This window comes from Triplophysa rosa, linkage group LG22, assembly GCF_024868665.1.
Source record: "Triplophysa rosa linkage group LG22, Trosa_1v2, whole genome shotgun sequence".
Classification (NCBI taxonomy): Eukaryota; Metazoa; Chordata; class Actinopteri; order Cypriniformes; family Nemacheilidae; genus Triplophysa; species Triplophysa rosa.
Genome location: NC_079911.1, coordinates 6,924,987 through 6,942,090, shown reverse-complemented (window position 1 = coordinate 6,942,090; position 17,104 = coordinate 6,924,987). Strand labels below are relative to the sequence as shown.

The following is a 17,104-nucleotide window of genomic DNA, read 5'->3' as shown; positions in this document are numbered from 1 at the left end:
GCTCCACAAAATTTCTGTATATGAGGATATGTTTCGCCACAATGATTAATCAATAGAAAACCCTAGGGACCTATTTTTGACTTTATAATAACTTGTTTACGATCTGACAAACTTTTTATTAATGCCATAATAAAAATATTTAAATTAAACCAAGAGCATATGGGTGTCACTTTAACCAATAATATCATATTGACTTGTAATCTTGTGCTTTTTGTACATGCACATTTTTTCATGCAAAATATTACAACGATCTAACAAACGCCCTTGGGTTTCTACTACGTTCTGACGTCACGTGACCTGGTGTCCCGTATGTGCTTGTGTCTCCGGAACACTGGCGCTTGTGACCGAGAATGTAAGTGCAGGGAAGGATGTCGGATAGGATGGAGCTTACTGGAGGAACTTTGTCTATTAAATCAGCCAAAACATAAAAGAGACATATATTCCACTTGATCGACATTCAGTAAAGGAGAAAGAACTCTTTAATCGCTTTTTAAATCGGCTTGGTTTGGCTCGTGTGGTTCACCTCTGGCGAGCGACGCCGAATGCTGGTGGATAGAAGCGCAAGTTGTGCACATAGGCTCGGAGCGTAGAGAGACGGGAGACGGGCTCGGCAGGTAGACGGTTACCGTATACCTTAAGGGGATGTTATCGGTACTTTCCTATGGCAGGATCGTTGCCAGGGCTGTCCTGGGTGGACTCTCGCAAACAGACGGCAGAGACTATAGCCTGATCACGGCGAGCTGAGGCTTCGGAAAGGACTTTCGCAAGGGGATCCTGAAGAAAGGGATGTGCTACGGGGATGATGCCTGCTTCATAGCCCGGCACAAATCTGCTGATGTACTGGGTGAGTGATCATGTACCTGACACCAAAATTCATTGTGTACTTTCTTCTACAACCCATTTATCTACATATTAGATATTCTATATTATATTAGATTCTTTGTATTACATTCATTTAGATATAGCGCAAAATATAAATTGCCTACTTTCAACTATGGAAATGACCTTCATGGGTCAATTACAGCACTTATTTTATGATGGGGTGTGAGAGAAGATCAGTCCAGGCTTCACCTGAAATAACCTCCCCTATTGTGAAATTGTAAGGATTTTCCTTGTCACGTGGGGAGATTTCATTTAAACTCATTCAGTAATGGCTGCCCAAGCTATCAACGATAAACATATTTACCATTTAATGTACATAAACTGAAATGTATTGCTGAAAGTACCTTGAAAATCCTGGTTGACCTTTCACCCAAAAAGATGCGAGGCTGAACCCCCAAAGACGACTAGTGGCAGGATGGAGAATAATTTCAATGTAAATCATAAAAACATGGATATGAATAACATTTTTAAATCAACGCGTTGAATATCGATAGATCTCTCTGATATACACTGTATTGCCTTGATTGTGTAGATTTACGCAGTCGTTATCGCTGTTTTTTATAAGCAAATCGATATGTTGAAAAAACGATAAGCGTTCAATCAGAATCTCGATGCATACACTATATTTTGTTTTGCTCGATCCCAACATATATGGGTTTTAGTAGAACACAAGAACATCTCGCGTGGATTCTTTTTAAAGGTCAGAATGGTTGAGCATGGAGGCAGCCATGTTGTTTATTCACGACCACGCTCGAGCGACACGCACAGGCGTTATCATTGTCCTGTCCTCCGTATGACCCATAGAAGAAATATGTATCATATAAGCAAAGGCTGAACGAAAACGAAAGAATATTATTTTGTCTTAACACTTAAATGTACTTTTTTAAATAAAAATAAAGTATAAGAAAAACAACACTTCCGCTTATATTCTTGTACTACGATAAGGGTCCACCGGCTTTTGTTAAGGGTCTCGGAGCTGCTGAACACGTGTTTTGCAGGCCAGCTGTTCGAGAAGAAGTCACGGTGCTACTGTAACACTAAAATAAACTAGAGTTATTAAAAAGAAAAATAAGCTGTGCTTTCCTTTGTTTGCCTCAAGAAGGCGAGTGTCGGATGTTTGTGTGGTTGTTTATTGGCTCGAGTCAGTTGTTGTAAAATGACAAATAAGTAGCCATCAACAAAAACAATAAACATTTAATTAATGTAAAAAAAACAGCTACATCGAATTATTAAACATTACATTTTTAACTGACTGTAATTGCGTAAGATTGCTTCAGAAGTTCATTGTGTGAACTGTCCAATGAAAAGAAGTAAAAAACCTTTTTTTATGAACACTATTTTTAACATTGCATAATGTTTTAAATGATCTATTAATATTTTTATGAATAATAATTGATGTAGCCTCACTTCTAGTCTTCCATATGTAATAAACACAGTAATGTACAGTAATACAGCCATTATCGTAATTGAACATGTACAGTCAGCCAGTCATTATCGCAAAATAAACTTGGACAGATTTTGTATCGCCAAAAGGAGGTTTATTTTGTGATAAAAAACAGCTGACACTAGATGGTACATTACATTGTACTAAGTATTTGACAAATAAGGTAATGTTGGCAAATGTGTGTCTGCCCACACAACCGTGTACGTTGGTATCACACACCATAAACTAAGGTCAGTAGAGGATTTCCACTTTCCAGTCCAATTAACTTAATGAACTAGCCTTGGGAAACAGGATAAAACGGCTGGGATTTATTTTGTACTGAGATCATGATCCTCATTACTGCAGTAGCACAGTTTATTAACGGCTTACGTGTAATTGACAGGGAGGTGTAAACCATTGAAATCACATAAGCGGTTGGATGAGAGTTTTTCAGTGAAACACATTTCCTGGAGATCTCAGAGATGTGCTCGATCACAGCCAGGAACGGTCTTTTATTTGATCTTGAAAGCTGCATATATCTCACCTCCCATTTGTTTTATTTAGCACTTTTTATTAAACAATAGCAGTTGTTTTACCAAAAATGGTTAGCAGAGCATTTAGAGACAGAGGGTTCATTTGTTCTGGGCCTTTTTTGCTTTTGTTGTGCCAGCTGGAAAGTAACTGTGTTTATATAAAAGATGTTCTTCGCTGCATCCTACAACGCGATTTGCAGCACAGAGCAGCGTGACGATAGTGAAACATTTGTTGGAATCAGCCACCGGCGATGGATGATGGCATCGTCAATAGGCCCACCCTAATCCTTGGTGGTTTGGATTGTGTGGTGTGGAGTCATTGTTTTGTTGAATTTAGAAAGCATATGAGTGACACTTTTATACCTTTGAGTGACTGTGCATGTCTTGAGGACATTATATCCCCATGCAAAACTCCTTGACTCGCTGTCAATGTTTTGTTTTTAAATGCGACATTATTTGCAGGCATTGGCAATGAAATGTACTTTGTGCACACACTTAAGCTACAAGTTAAACGTTAGTAGGGCTGTTAAAAGATTTATCGCATCCAGAATAAAAGTTGTTTGCATAAATATATGTCTGTACTGTGCATATTTTTTTGTATTTATACATACATTTATATATGTATAAATTTAAGAAAAGTATCAATATCAATATATGTTTATGTCTAATTTAATTGTATATAAATATACATGTATATAAATGCACATATTTCCTCAATATATACATGTATGTGTGTACGTATGTTACATATACATATATTATGTAAACACAAACTTTTATTCTGGGTGCGATTAATCGTGATTAATTGTGGTCGTGTCAGATTAATGGCTTGAACCTAAAACTGGATATGATGTTTTTGGAATAAGGGGCTGAGTCATGGAGTCATATGCATCATATGACTTTTTATTTCCTTGACAATATTGTGCTAATATTTTGCTGAAATCGTGAAATGTCAGAAATTGTTCTTTTTTGTATAATAGCATTTCCCCCAAATTTTTGCATACTTATTTCAACATTTCAGAGATGTGCAAAGAGTTGTCGGGTTACCTGTCCAGTTTTAACTATCACTAACCAGGGTTCAGGGGGTTCATACCACGATATCTGGCAGCTGCTTTGTCGAACAAAAGCACCTGGCATGATCTGCCAGAAGGCAGTTCTATATTACCATCACAATGCTTAGTCAGTCAGCAGGTCAGGAAGGGTGTTTGTGTGACAGCTGCTATCCGACTCCGCATCATCAAAAACCGCTCTCTTCCTTCTCATGGTGCTGTGAAAAATTAGGTGTTAAAACTCTCAGGGTTAAAGAAGCAGACATGAAACCAGGTGGTTTCACACCTAATGATTATATCTGCCTTCTATAAGGTGTTGCGGACGGCGTGGGGGGCTGGAGGGATTACGGCGTGGACCCGTCCCAGTTCTCCACCACTCTGATGAGGACGTGCGAACGACTCGTGAAGGACGGCCGATTTACTCCCAGCAACCCCGTAGGCATCCTCACGACCGGCTACTATGAACTCTTGCAGAACAAAGTGCCACTGTTGGGTAAGAACTTCTACATACGCACATACTGACCCGCGTGGTGAGTCAAACACTCGCTGCTGGTTTTATAGAATAAATAAATTAAAAAGCTGCAGGATGACTCACATCTTGAGTCGTGATTGAGAACATTCAGGATAGGTTTTCTCTCAAACATCATGTCAAGGAAATGTGGTCCAGCTGTGTAGTTATTAAAAAGGCGAAATATCATTTATTCACCCTCATGTCATTTCAAACCTGTAGGACTTTCTTTCTTCTGCAGAACACAAAAAAAATATTTTGAATAATGTTGGTAACCAAACAACATGGGTCCCCATTGACTTCCATTATGAACACAAAACCACTGAGACATTTCTCAAAATATCTTCTTTTTATGTTCCACAGAAGAAAGTCATACACAGATTTTAAACAACATGAGGGTGAATAAATGATGCTAAAAATTAATTGAACACACAAATAAATTTCAATTTAGATACATTTTGTTTTGAGAACATACAATGCTTTACAATGCTGTCTATGTAGGGCGGCTCACTAGATTTTTGTACAGAGCCACAATCTGATGGAAGGGTCTTGACCTGGATTCTGCATACATGTCAATGTGTTCTTATAAAAAGCATATGTTAACAAAACGCTTTTCTCGGGTTTGATATGCAAGTTTCAAGGGTCATTTTTGTTTTCCATTTGTAACATTTGATCTGTTAGAAGCCTAGTCAGTCAGCAAATTCTTAGTTGTTGTTTATTAAGTAGACTTTTATGTGAACTTACAGCCTTGATGCAGTTTTAACCTATATAAATGCCGAGACCAAGTTAGTTACCAAGCGTTGGATTACCAGGCATGTAGCGGCTCATCTTTTTTCTGAAACCTGACATCAAGGGCTGTCAGAAATGTCACTCTGTGCTCTTCGTCTTAGTTGTTTGCCTCTTAAAACTGGCACACTTTTATTTTGGGATGGCATGTCGTGTGATAAAGGTCTTTGGGTGACCGTTCCGAGACAAGGTCATTTGGACCACAAGGCCCCCCCTCCATCAAGAGCAGGAAGGAAAGCACGTGTGAAGTATTGGGTTGTCACTATGTATTCTAATGATTTACTTTAAATTATGCTAATTAGTGCTGAGGGTACTGTTTTTAAAGAAACAGTTCACGCTCAAATAAATATTGTTATTGTTTATTCACCTACAGTATATGTTCTTCTTGTATATAATCTAACTCTCAAATTATAAATATGAGTTAAATGATAAATTATCGCTTATTTTCATTGCACACAGATGGTGAATTTCAAACGAATCTTCATGAAACAAGAGTCGTAGTGACTATGAATGTCAAGGACCATAAAGCAAAGTGTATATGACTTGTATGCTATATTCTACATTCTCAACTCAACTCAACTTTATTTATATAGCGCTTTTACAATTTTCATTGTTACAAAGCAGCTGTACATGAGACATATTGACTATAAGCAAAACAATTAAAGTTGTACCTGCAAAAACAAGAAAAAGTTGAAAACACAGAAGACAGACATACCCACATACAAAACACTCCACACACACAATATGCACACGTACTAACACACATAGACATAGAGACACACACACACACACGGATGCGCACACACATAGTGCAAAAACAGTATGCAAACGGTGGCGAGGAACCCAAAACTCTAATCGAGAAAAAAAAACTCAGGAGAACCCAGGCCCAACCAGGGGATTCCAGTTCCCCTCTGGCAAAAGCTGCTGCCTCTGCACAAGCTCCAGAGAGCTTGCGCAACAAGGCTAAATAAAATAAATAAATTTAATAATAAAATAAATTATAGTTTAAGATTATCATTAATAATCTAATAGCATTTGAAATTTTGTGGTGAAGACATGTCAAGAGACCGCGTCCTTCTTTATCCAGCTCTATCATCTCAGCTCTTGTCAGGTCCCCACTTCCCATTCTCCGCTCTACCATCAGGTCAGGCCATGAACTGCATCCTGCTCGCTGTGGTAACCTTGGAACAATGAGACAAGACTGGCTGAGAGTAGAGTACTGTTCTGTACTCTTTGATGCAACAAGTACATCAGTTGTGTTTTTGGTTCCGGTTGATCTAACTAATGCAGCCTAAACCCTCTAAAGATTTATATTATGGAAGAGTAGTGTATGCAAGATTAAAAAGATGCGTCTTTAGTCTAGATTTAAACTGACAGAGTGTGTCTGCCTCCCGGACAGTGCAGGGAAGACTATTCCAAAGTTTAGGCGCTAGATAGGAAAAGGATCTACCACCTGCACTTGATTTTGAAATTCTAGGTATTACCAACTGACAGGACGCCTGAGAGCGTAATGCACGTGAAGGACTGTAATACAAAAGGAGTTCATTCAAGTACTGAGGAGCTAAACCATGTAAGGCTTTATAGGTAATAAGCAAGATTTTAAAGTTAACGCGATGCTTTATAGGTAACCAGTGCAAGGTTGACAGAACCGGGCTAATATGTTCATACTTTTTTGTACGTGTAAGAACTCGAGCTGCCGCGTTTTGGACCAATTGGAGTTTTTGTAATAAGCCTGCAGGGCAACCACCTAACAGTGCATTACAGTAATCTAGTCTTGATGTCATGAATGCATGAATTAACTTCTCTGCATCTGAGATTGACAGCATATGACGTAGTTTAGATATATTCTTAAAATGGAAAAACGCAATTTTACAGGTGTTGGCGACGTGGCTCTCAAATGACAGATTACTATCGAATAGAACGCCAAGATTCTTTGCTGACGACGAGGGTTTTATGGAACATCCGTCAATAGTTAAACAGTATTCTTGGTTGTTACTTATAGCAGTTTTCGGTCCAATAAGTAACACTTCCGTTTTGTCCGAGTTCAGTAATAAAAAGTTGTTACTCATCCAGTTTTTTATATCGACTATGCATTCCCTTATTCGATGGAACTGCTGTGTTTCATGAGGCTTCGAGGAAATATAAAGTTGAGTATCATCAGCATAACAGTGAAAGCTAACTCCGTGTCACTTTATTATATCTCCTAGAGGTAGCATGTATAATGCGAAGAGCAGAGGCCCTAAGACTGAGCCCTGTGGTACACCGTACTGGACTTGCGATTTGCGTGACACCTCATTGTTTATTGCTACAAATTGAAAACGGTCAGCTAAATAAGATTTAAACCATTTCAAAGCTATTCCTTTAATGCAGACTTAATTGTCGAGTCTATGTAGGAGTGTGCTGTGGTCAATGGTATCGAATGCAGCACTAAGGTCTAGCAGCACCAATAACGAGATACAACCTCGGTCAGACGCCAATAGAAGATCATTTGTGACTCTGATCAAAGCAGTCTCTGTACTGTGACATGCTCTAAATCCAGACTGGAATTCTTCATTGATGTCATTCCTTTGGAGGAAGGAGCATAATTGAGTTGAAACTACTTTTTCCAGAACTTTAGATATGAAAGGTAGATTCGATATAGGGTCGAGTTGGGGTTTTTTGACAAGGGGCCTTATAACAGCCACCTTATATGCTTTAGGCACATGTCCTAATGTCAGAGATGAGTTAATAATACCAAGAAGAGGATCTATAATTTCTGGGAACATCTCTAAATTCTAAAGCCATACGATAGCTTTGGGTGAGGAACAGATCAGGAGGCGACTGTTTGACCTCTTAACATACTTTACATGTAACAAATTCACCCATGCTGTGGCCTCATGCGGCTCACAATGTGAACGTCTTCTTAAAGGGACAGTGCACCCCAAAATAACAATTCTGTCATACCCTTTTACCCTCACGTCGTTCAAAACCTATATAGGACTCTTCTGTCTAACACAAAAGAAGATATTTTGAGAAATGTCTCAAAATGGTTTTGTGTCCATACAGTGGAAGTCAATAGTCAATAGTCAATAGTGTTGTTTGATTACCAGCATTCTTCAAAATATCTTCTGTGTTCTGCAGAAGAAAGTAAGTCATACAGGTTTGCAATAACATGAGTAAATGATGAAAGAATAGTTATTCTTGGGTGAACTATGCCTTTAAATAATGTGAGCAATGTTTTTCCACATCGTGTCACATCAGCAAAATAAACAAGATACAAACATGATGTTGGCCCTTTATATCATGCATGATTTTATTTTCCTTTTCTATAGGAAGTAGCACAGCTTGTATAGTCGTACTGGACCGTCGGAGTCACAGGATACACACCTGTAACCTGGGAGACTCAGGCTTCCTGGTTGTCCGGGGCGGAGAGGTCGTCCATCGGTCAGACGAGCAGCAACATTACTTTAACACACCCTTCCAGCTGACCATTGCCCCGCCGGGGTCAGAGGGCGTCGTGTTGAGTGACAGGTGGGTCTGTCATGCTCGCTGATACTGGATATACTAGTCACTCTGGTGTCACAGATGTCTGCGCGTCACATATCGGCATCACAGATGTCTGCGCTGAGACCAGTTACTTATTATTATTGACTCATTTGCAGTTGTAGGAATGATTTGTTTTTTTTACATTAGTGTATAGAATTAGGTGTAGCGGTAAGCTCATGCACTTTGACACGTTTAGCTAAGGTGTTCGTGCAGGCTCATGTTTAAGTTGTTTGAATCGTGTCATTTCCTGATCAAACAATATGTTAAAGTGTAGTTCGTGTTGCTGGATGCATACATGTTAGTCTTCAAAAATGTAGCTCCCAAATCTCTGCTTCAACGTAGGACTGTATTAAGCACATTTTATTGCCCTTAAAGTGATAGCTCACCCCAAAATCAACATTCTTTCATTATTTTCTCACATTGTCATGTCAGCCTGTCTGACTTTCTTCTGCAGAACACAAAAGAAGATATTTAGAAAAACATTGATAACCAAACAACTTTGGCCCTCATTGACTTCCATGAACACAAAAACCACTCAGAGATTTCTCAAAATATCTTTTTTTTGTGTTCCACAGAACAAAGAGTCCCTAAAGGGGTGAACTATCCCTTTAGTGTGATACTCTGTGTCAGGGGTTTGTTCAAATCTCTGGTGAATAATTTGTTGGAAAGTTTAGTGGTTGATTCTACTGAACCCGATTAAACTGAGAACAGCCAAAGTTCCAGCAGAAGTCTTTGTGTGTTGTGCGTTTTATGTGCGAGCCATGGGATTCTAGCTGCTCACTGTCACAATCCTGCCAGGGGCGTTCAGCCAAACATACAAACAGAAATACCCTAAAGACTCCAATCACAGACAGAGGGTGGCAGAGAGGACGCATTCCCCTCAGCCAATCAGCATTGTGCAAAACACACTTTTTTCTCAAGTTCCTGTAGAGGGCGTGATCATTTTCCGCTCCTCGTGTGCTGCTAAATTTACGCAGGACCTTTTGATTTTTCTGCCGTCTGGAGCCTGATATGAAAGACGTTGATCTAATTTTCATCATGCTACAGGGAATCCGACCTAATGACCTGAGCGCTGGGTGATCTCTGGTGCTGTGAAGGAGGACATACATTTCTTCACACAGTGTATTGTCCTAATGTCCTCTGCATTAGTAAACATTTCCATTGCTATCCCACAAACTCACCAGAGTTCACTTCTGACCACTAAAACAGATTAAACGAGAGATTAAATTAAAATTCGGTCTCAAGAGATTTGGAGCTAAAGGGCCCAGGCTGGTTTCCAGGAAGGCAACCCGACTGCTTGAAATCAGTCCAGAGGTCGTGTTGGGTCTGGAGTTCTCTTAACCCCGGGTGTCTGTTACATCCAACCCCCCCCACCCCCCGTTTACGTCGTGCTAAACTCTGCCTGGTCGAACGTCATGCCTCTCATTGAGTTTCGCCCTGATCTTGTGTCCTGTTCTAATTCGATGGACTAGATCTTTTTCTTTCCTCCAATAACTTGACTGTGGCCATGGACAGTAGAAATACAATATCAATATCCGGGTCACAAAACCGTAATCAAACGATTCTTTGTTTAGTGTCGATTTTTTTAATTATACAGTGTGGCATATAATCTGATGTTTTGCATGATATATACATCAAGTCTTATATTTGGTTGAACTGTGGTGGTGAGGACTGACTGTATGTCTGTTTCTCTGTCCATCTCTGTCAGTCCTGACGCCGCAGATAGCTCCTCTTTTGATGTCCAGTTAGGGGACATAATCCTGACCGCTACTGACGGCCTCTTTGACAACATGCCTGACTACATGATCCTGCAAGAGCTCAAGAAACTTAAGGTGCACACTTTGAGCTTTTTTTAATGTGAAAGTGATATCTAGAAAACATCACCGGTACCAACAACCATGTAACGTTCTAAATCTTTTAAAGGAATAGTTCAACCAAAAATAAAAATGGTCATCATTTATTCACCCTTTATTCATGTCATTCCTAACCTGTATGACTTTCTTCTGCGGAACACAAAAGAAGATATTTCAAGGAATGTTGGTACCACACAACACTGGATCACGGCGACATTTCTCAAAATATCTTCTTTTGTGTTCACAGAAGGACAATAGTCATACAGGTTTAAAAAGAACACAAGAGAATAAAAGAAGACAGAATTTTCATTTTTGGGTGAACTGTCCCTTTAAAACACATTTATTTATCACAATTAGTTTTCATTCAACTTCAACAGATTCTTTTCACCATGTGTCTTGAATGCGTGCACTAAATGACTATTTTGTTTATTTTGAACCAAAAGAGGTTACGGATTGCAGCTTTTGGTAGATTTCATACCTGATGCATAGAAAATCTAACACTTTTGTTCGACCAGTAAATCAACCAGTTCCAATAGTCACAAATTGTCCAGACATCCCAGGTAGAAAAAAATGCACTAAGTACACTTTATTTAGGTGCACTTCCATTTAATTTTGTACTTAAAAATATATCTCTTTTTGTCTGTTCATGGTGTCTTAAAACAGCACAGCTAATTTTTAGGTGTATTAAGTACAAAATTAGTGCTAGAAAAGCATTTGAAGGGTACATGTAAAGGAATAGTTGTCCCAAAAATGAAAATTCTGCCATTATTTACATGCCCTCTTGTCATTTCAAACCGATATGGCTTTCTTTCTTCTGCAGAACGCAAAAGAAGATATTTTGAATAATGTTGGTAACCAAAAACCGTTGGTCCCTATTGCATTGGTTTTGTGTCCATACAAAGGAAGTCAAGGGGTTTTGGGTTACCAGCATTTTTCAAAATGTCATCTTTTGTGTTTTGCAGAAGAAACAAAGTCACACAGGTTTGAAATTACAAGAGGCTGAGAAAATGTTTTTTTAGAATTTTCATTTTTAGGTGAACTGTCCCTTTAAGTGTAGTATTGTACACTTTTTCACCTTGGAATCGCCATTGTTTCTATTTCATTTCTTTTCGAACTCTTATTCAAATGTGTTTCGTCTCAGAACACCAACTATGATAGCATCCAGCAGACTGCTCGCAGCATCGCTGAACATGCTCACGAGTTGGCCTACGACCCCAACTACATGTCCCCTTTCGCCCAGTTTGCCTGTGACAATGGGCTGAATGTAAGAGGTGAGTGTTCAAAAACATCTGGAGGAGCTTCCGATATCTCTGTGACCTCTTCACATATTTAAAATTCGCAAGACTGACCGTGTCATGTTCTGTTTCCTTTCCAGGGGGGAAGCCTGATGACATCACAGTGCTGCTGTCCATCGTGGCAGAATACACAGACTGAGCACGCTTGTTGTAGCTCGCTCCTCTTACTCCTTGTGTCTTCCACCACTTATATTGCACTGCTCCCCGTCCATCAGCCTTTCCATTCTTCCATTTCTTCTGCCGTGAGGGGGATTGCATGAATTTGATGGTATGGGTGGTGATGCAAGCGGTACAAACAGTCCAATAAATGACCTCACTTGTGCCCAAAAGGATTGTGGGAATTATTCAACCTGTGTAGTACCCGAGTCATTTCTAGATATCGAAAGAGCCCTTCGTAAGTCTAGCGTATTTATGAGTCCTGCGTTGTGCGCTTTGGTGAAGAAAGTTGTGTGTTGCCCGATAAGGGTGTGTGTTTGATATGCCATCACGAATGAAAATGAAGTATGTTTTGCTATTTGGTGGGTTGTCTGTCTCGTATTTATGATGCCTATATGCTGGACTTCTATATGTGTGTAATAAAAGTACTGTTTAGTTGTCCCTCAGCGTTTGGTAGGTGTAATGGAGGGATGGAATGCAGGTGCTTCAGGAAGGGCTGGTTCAAGAATTTAGCGTGAGGTCTCGGTAAAGACGTTCAAAGATGGGCTTAAATGTACAGCTTGTGTTTGATTATATAAGATTCTTATGTAAACTGCACAGACATCATAGCAGGGAATATCACAGTCCGCTGAAACACACACACACCTGTATGGGCGCAGTGAAAGTTGACTGTAATGCGTGATTTACATGACTTCACCTTCGAGCGTTGAGCTGGGAAGTCTACACGCACAAATGGCGAGTATCTGGCAAAGCTTTTCATGACAATGAGAGGTCAGGTATATAAATAAATGTTTTATTTTTGTAAATATTTCGGTTTTATTGGACGAGGTTTAAAAGAAGATGTTGAGGAATGTTGGTCTTTACAGATCGAATGTGTAGCTTGTTTAACGCTTTTATTTTCCGTGTCCCTCTAGATTGGTTCTAGGGAACACTTTCACGTTCATGTGCTGCTTTGATTTTGTAAATTATAAATGTGTGAGTGACGACATTATTTATATTAATGTTTTACCTGTACAATAAAAACGGGTGAGCTGATGATGTCTTTATTTCACAAAAGCAACGGATCGTGTTAGTGATGCACCGAAATTTCGGCTGCCGAAAATGGCATTATCGGTTTCGGCCGAAAGAAAAAATAGGCCGAAATATCCAGCGCCCGCGCCTCTCCATTCAACGCTCGCGCTCACTCTCTCTAGCTATTATCGAAGGACGGTCGTGTAAACGCGCCACTAACAAAGGCTGAAACTAAGAAATATAACAAGAGAGCTCAAAACCAGCGGACAGAAAACGACACACAGACACGCTCTGTGTGATGCGCGACTGCGCGTGACCGGCTTTATGTTTCTTCATGGTCGGAGATCACGCGCATTGACTCGTGCGTGTTTTAGCCGAACTTTAAACGCAATAAACTCTTCATATGTCAATGATCAGAGGAACGATCTGTCAGTAAGTGATGATGTAGCTCACGTGGACCGTCATCCGGCAGGTGCTGATATGACTGAAGCTCATTTTAAGCCTGTTTACTTGAACAGACTCACTGCCCCTCTGTGTTCTGCGTGTTGTTTTCATTCAAATGATTGTGCACCACATATAAACTTCTTGTATTAGCAAGAGCTGCAGAGTTTGACTATAACTTGACTTGACTACTGTTATGCTTATAATAATTCCAGAACTGAAACTACAATGTTTAGATGATTGGTAAAAAAAGTTGTAGTGTTGCAATGTCCAAGGAAAAATAATATATTTTGTATTGTTTTAAAATATGCTCTCCTTAAATTTTGTGGTTTTAGTGTGTGCAATTAATACGATTGAATATTTTTTTCAAGTAGCATAATTTTCGGAATCGGTTTTCGGCCCACAGTTTTCATTTCGGTGCATCACTAGATCGTGTGATTGGATAAAATGGATAAAACGCTGCACAAATAATGTAAACCATTTACATTTTTGGACATATTTGTAAAACAAAGCAATACAGTAATACAAATTATGTCTTTGTTTTTTTGTTGTTGTTGTTGACTTTTTTTAACTTGGAATTTTCTAAAACATATCTGTTATATATTGTGCATGCCCGGGATGGCAAACCTTAGTCAAGCATGCATTCGATTGATAAAAATTGCTTTTAGGTTTTCAGATTTTGTATACTACTAAACCTAGAGATGGGATTATTGACACGTGTAGTCATCTGACTACCAACGAGTTGTTTTGTGAGGTTCATTTGTTTGGTCCGGTGCTTTACTAGGCATAAATGAAAAGCTATGAGAGGGTTTTGAGACTTCATTTCAAATAGCCCAAAACTGTGTGATTTTTGGAAATATGTTGTTTTGCTCAACCCTCACATCTCATACCGTACATGGAACTCACTTTTTGAGGGATTTAAAGGTTCTGTTGCACATAAATCCACAGGTCTAGTTCTCTATCCATATGTAGACAGAGAGAACGTCAGCCTATCCTTTAAAGTTTGTGCCTGCATCATAATTCGACCCTGTCACATGTAACGTCTTGTGAATTGTGGTCATATTGACGTCACTGTCTTGATCCACATTGTGTCATGAGTGAAGAAAACCAAAGCAGGAAAGCCATAAGACCAGCATGACCAAGTTATTCTCATCGAGCGTCTCGCCCTATCAGACTGCAAAAATAGGGCGAATCCTTCAAATCAAAAATCCATCAAATCCTTAAATGTCGAGAGTTTGTGATGGAGTTACTGTTGTGTGCTGTGTCTGCTTTTTTTCTTGATGTATGATTCAACTAATCATCATATAATTGTTATGTCAATGTTTTTTAAGCTGTCAACAGATGAACTGCTTTATTTCTGTATCACATGTATGGCTAAATGGACAAAACAATGTTGGTTCAACCAATAATGTGAGTTCCGTAAAACCGTATTGTTTGGTGGTCAGAAATGATGGGCTTCACCTTTAACCAGCGTGTCATTGCATGATATGATCGTGACTGAACTAGTTTTGTATGTTGAGTTTTGCTACACATAACACATTTCCCCTGTTGTTACGGCGTACCCAAATCACATTAGCTGTCCTTAAAAAAAACTACATTTGAGTCATTTCAAAGCATCTGCCTCCCTTGGGCTCATAATGACTTATCCACACAAACGCACCATTAACGCCTTAAAATCTCATAGTGTCCCATGCAGAGGCCTTCGTGTGGCAAAGCTTGCGTGTCTCGTCTGGGTGTGTCGCTTATGGTAGTGTCCTCGATTCAATTTGTGTTCTCTCTCTGGATGTTTTGTCTGTTCCTCTGGATGGTTTCTATGGTGCTTCTGCAGTCTATATGAGTGTCTAAAGACCGTCTCTGAAGCAGACAATGTTTGAATGAGAACTATACCGTTTGTGTGTACAATGTAACAATGCAACAGTTCCTGTAAATATGTTTTCCAAGTTGTAAAGTATTTAAATAAAAAACATGGTATTTATACTAAGATGTGATGTGGACTGTGTTGTTGTGCCACCACACCATGAAGATAAATATTTGTGTTTCACAACTATAGGTTAATAACACTGAATATTGTATATATACTGCAGAAACAGTAATAATGTCATAAAATGAAAATGTGAAGCACGATTAATCTTTCTCACAATATGGTCTGCATATTACACTGAGATGAAGTGTTTTTTAACATAAAAAAATGACACATGTTACCTTTAAAGCATGATGACCTGCATTTGAACTCGTATCAAGTGCAGTGATGGTGGGGGCAGTTTTTTGCTCCAGGATTAGAATCAAAAAAGCATAATGAGATTGTCGCACATTCAGTACAGCTTTAGATAATCCTTTTGAATAAATCTGATTCAGAAATATACATCGTTTTTAATGTCATTTAAAGGTTGGCTATGATTTGTAATAATGCATGAATTACGCAGTGCTATCTTCTCTTGTGGTCTGAGGGTGCAAACCACTGGATAGGAAATGAGACCAACAAAGTGATTGAAATGTATTATTTTTAACACACACAATGTAAAAAAGAAGCTTGAGGGTTGAAATGGCATACTTGATTTGACATGGATGAAACAGTTTAAAAGAATTTCTTTTTTTTTTATTAAAGCCTCAACAATGCCCATGATTGAAATTGCACAAAATGTTGTGCATTTAGACTTTGATATAAAAACAAAATCTTTGAATTTAACGAGTACTTGAATAAACCTCAACAGTCTGCGGTCAGCAGTTTTTCATAATTTTTTCTTACAGAAGGTGTGTTACATTGTTTATGCCATCCTGCTGAACATCTATCTCTTCACACACACACATAGGACTGAACTGAATCTGACCCATGCACACGGCATTAATTTGTGTTTGGATGAAATCTTTTCTGCCCTAACACACAAACATGTGAGCGGATGTCTGGCAGCAGTAGGAGACCGTGGGCTGGGGTTCTGTGATGGCTGCACGTGGCCAGGTGAACCAGGTGTGATGATCACCCTCACTGACTACAAAACGTGATGTATGCTTCCCTTCACACAAAAACACAAAAACATGTCATAAGTAGATGATGTAAGTAAGTAAATATTTGTCAGGGAATGACACAGAGGGAAATTATTAAAAGGTTGCTTGGTTTAAATGTGGATTTTCCTTTGTTTTCTCTCTGAATTTGTGCAACCCATCTGTCACAAGATCAATCCGTCTGTCATGTGAGACCCGATTATGGCCATAATTAAATTTTGACAAATTATGTATTTATGTAGTTAGTTGTGCTTTCCCTCTTGATTGCTTGTTATGCATGCAATGACATTCAGGCACATCAAACTGAAAAAAACATTTTATCTTTAAATTATGCATGAGTTTAAATATAGCTTTTTCATCATTCCCCCCCACAAAAAAAGTTTATTTTCATAAATTCAATTCAATTTATTTAACTTCAAACTGAAGTTTGCACTCAGTGACCCCGACCAAAAGCCACCAAGCAAACGTCCACGAAGAACAGGGAGAGACCACCAGCCGCGACCCAGGAAGCCCCACCCGCCGAAACCGTGCCGGTCCAACCCGGTACCATTCCGCGATCGACACCAGACAGAGGAAGAACCAGGGAAAAATTGTAATGGCATAATGTAACAAGAACCAAACCAGACCCACACAGCCCCAACA

At 39.2% G+C, this 17,104-nt stretch overlaps 1 protein-coding gene across 1 annotated transcript; it reads left to right on the top strand.

The window, feature by feature from the left end:
* Nucleotides 1–338: 338 nt before the first annotated feature.
* pptc7b (protein phosphatase targeting COQ7 b) lies at nt 339–15,433 on the top strand. The gene is made up of 6 exons (XM_057320553.1): nt 339–844; nt 4,201–4,380; nt 8,493–8,691; nt 10,415–10,538; nt 11,701–11,830; nt 11,935–15,433. The coding sequence occupies exons 1-6, from the start codon at nt 787–789 to the stop codon at nt 11,991–11,993; spliced, it is 750 nt and encodes a 249-aa protein (XP_057176536.1). The 5' UTR covers nt 339–786; the 3' UTR covers nt 11,994–15,433.
* The last annotated feature ends 1,671 nt before the right edge of the window (nt 15,434–17,104 follow it).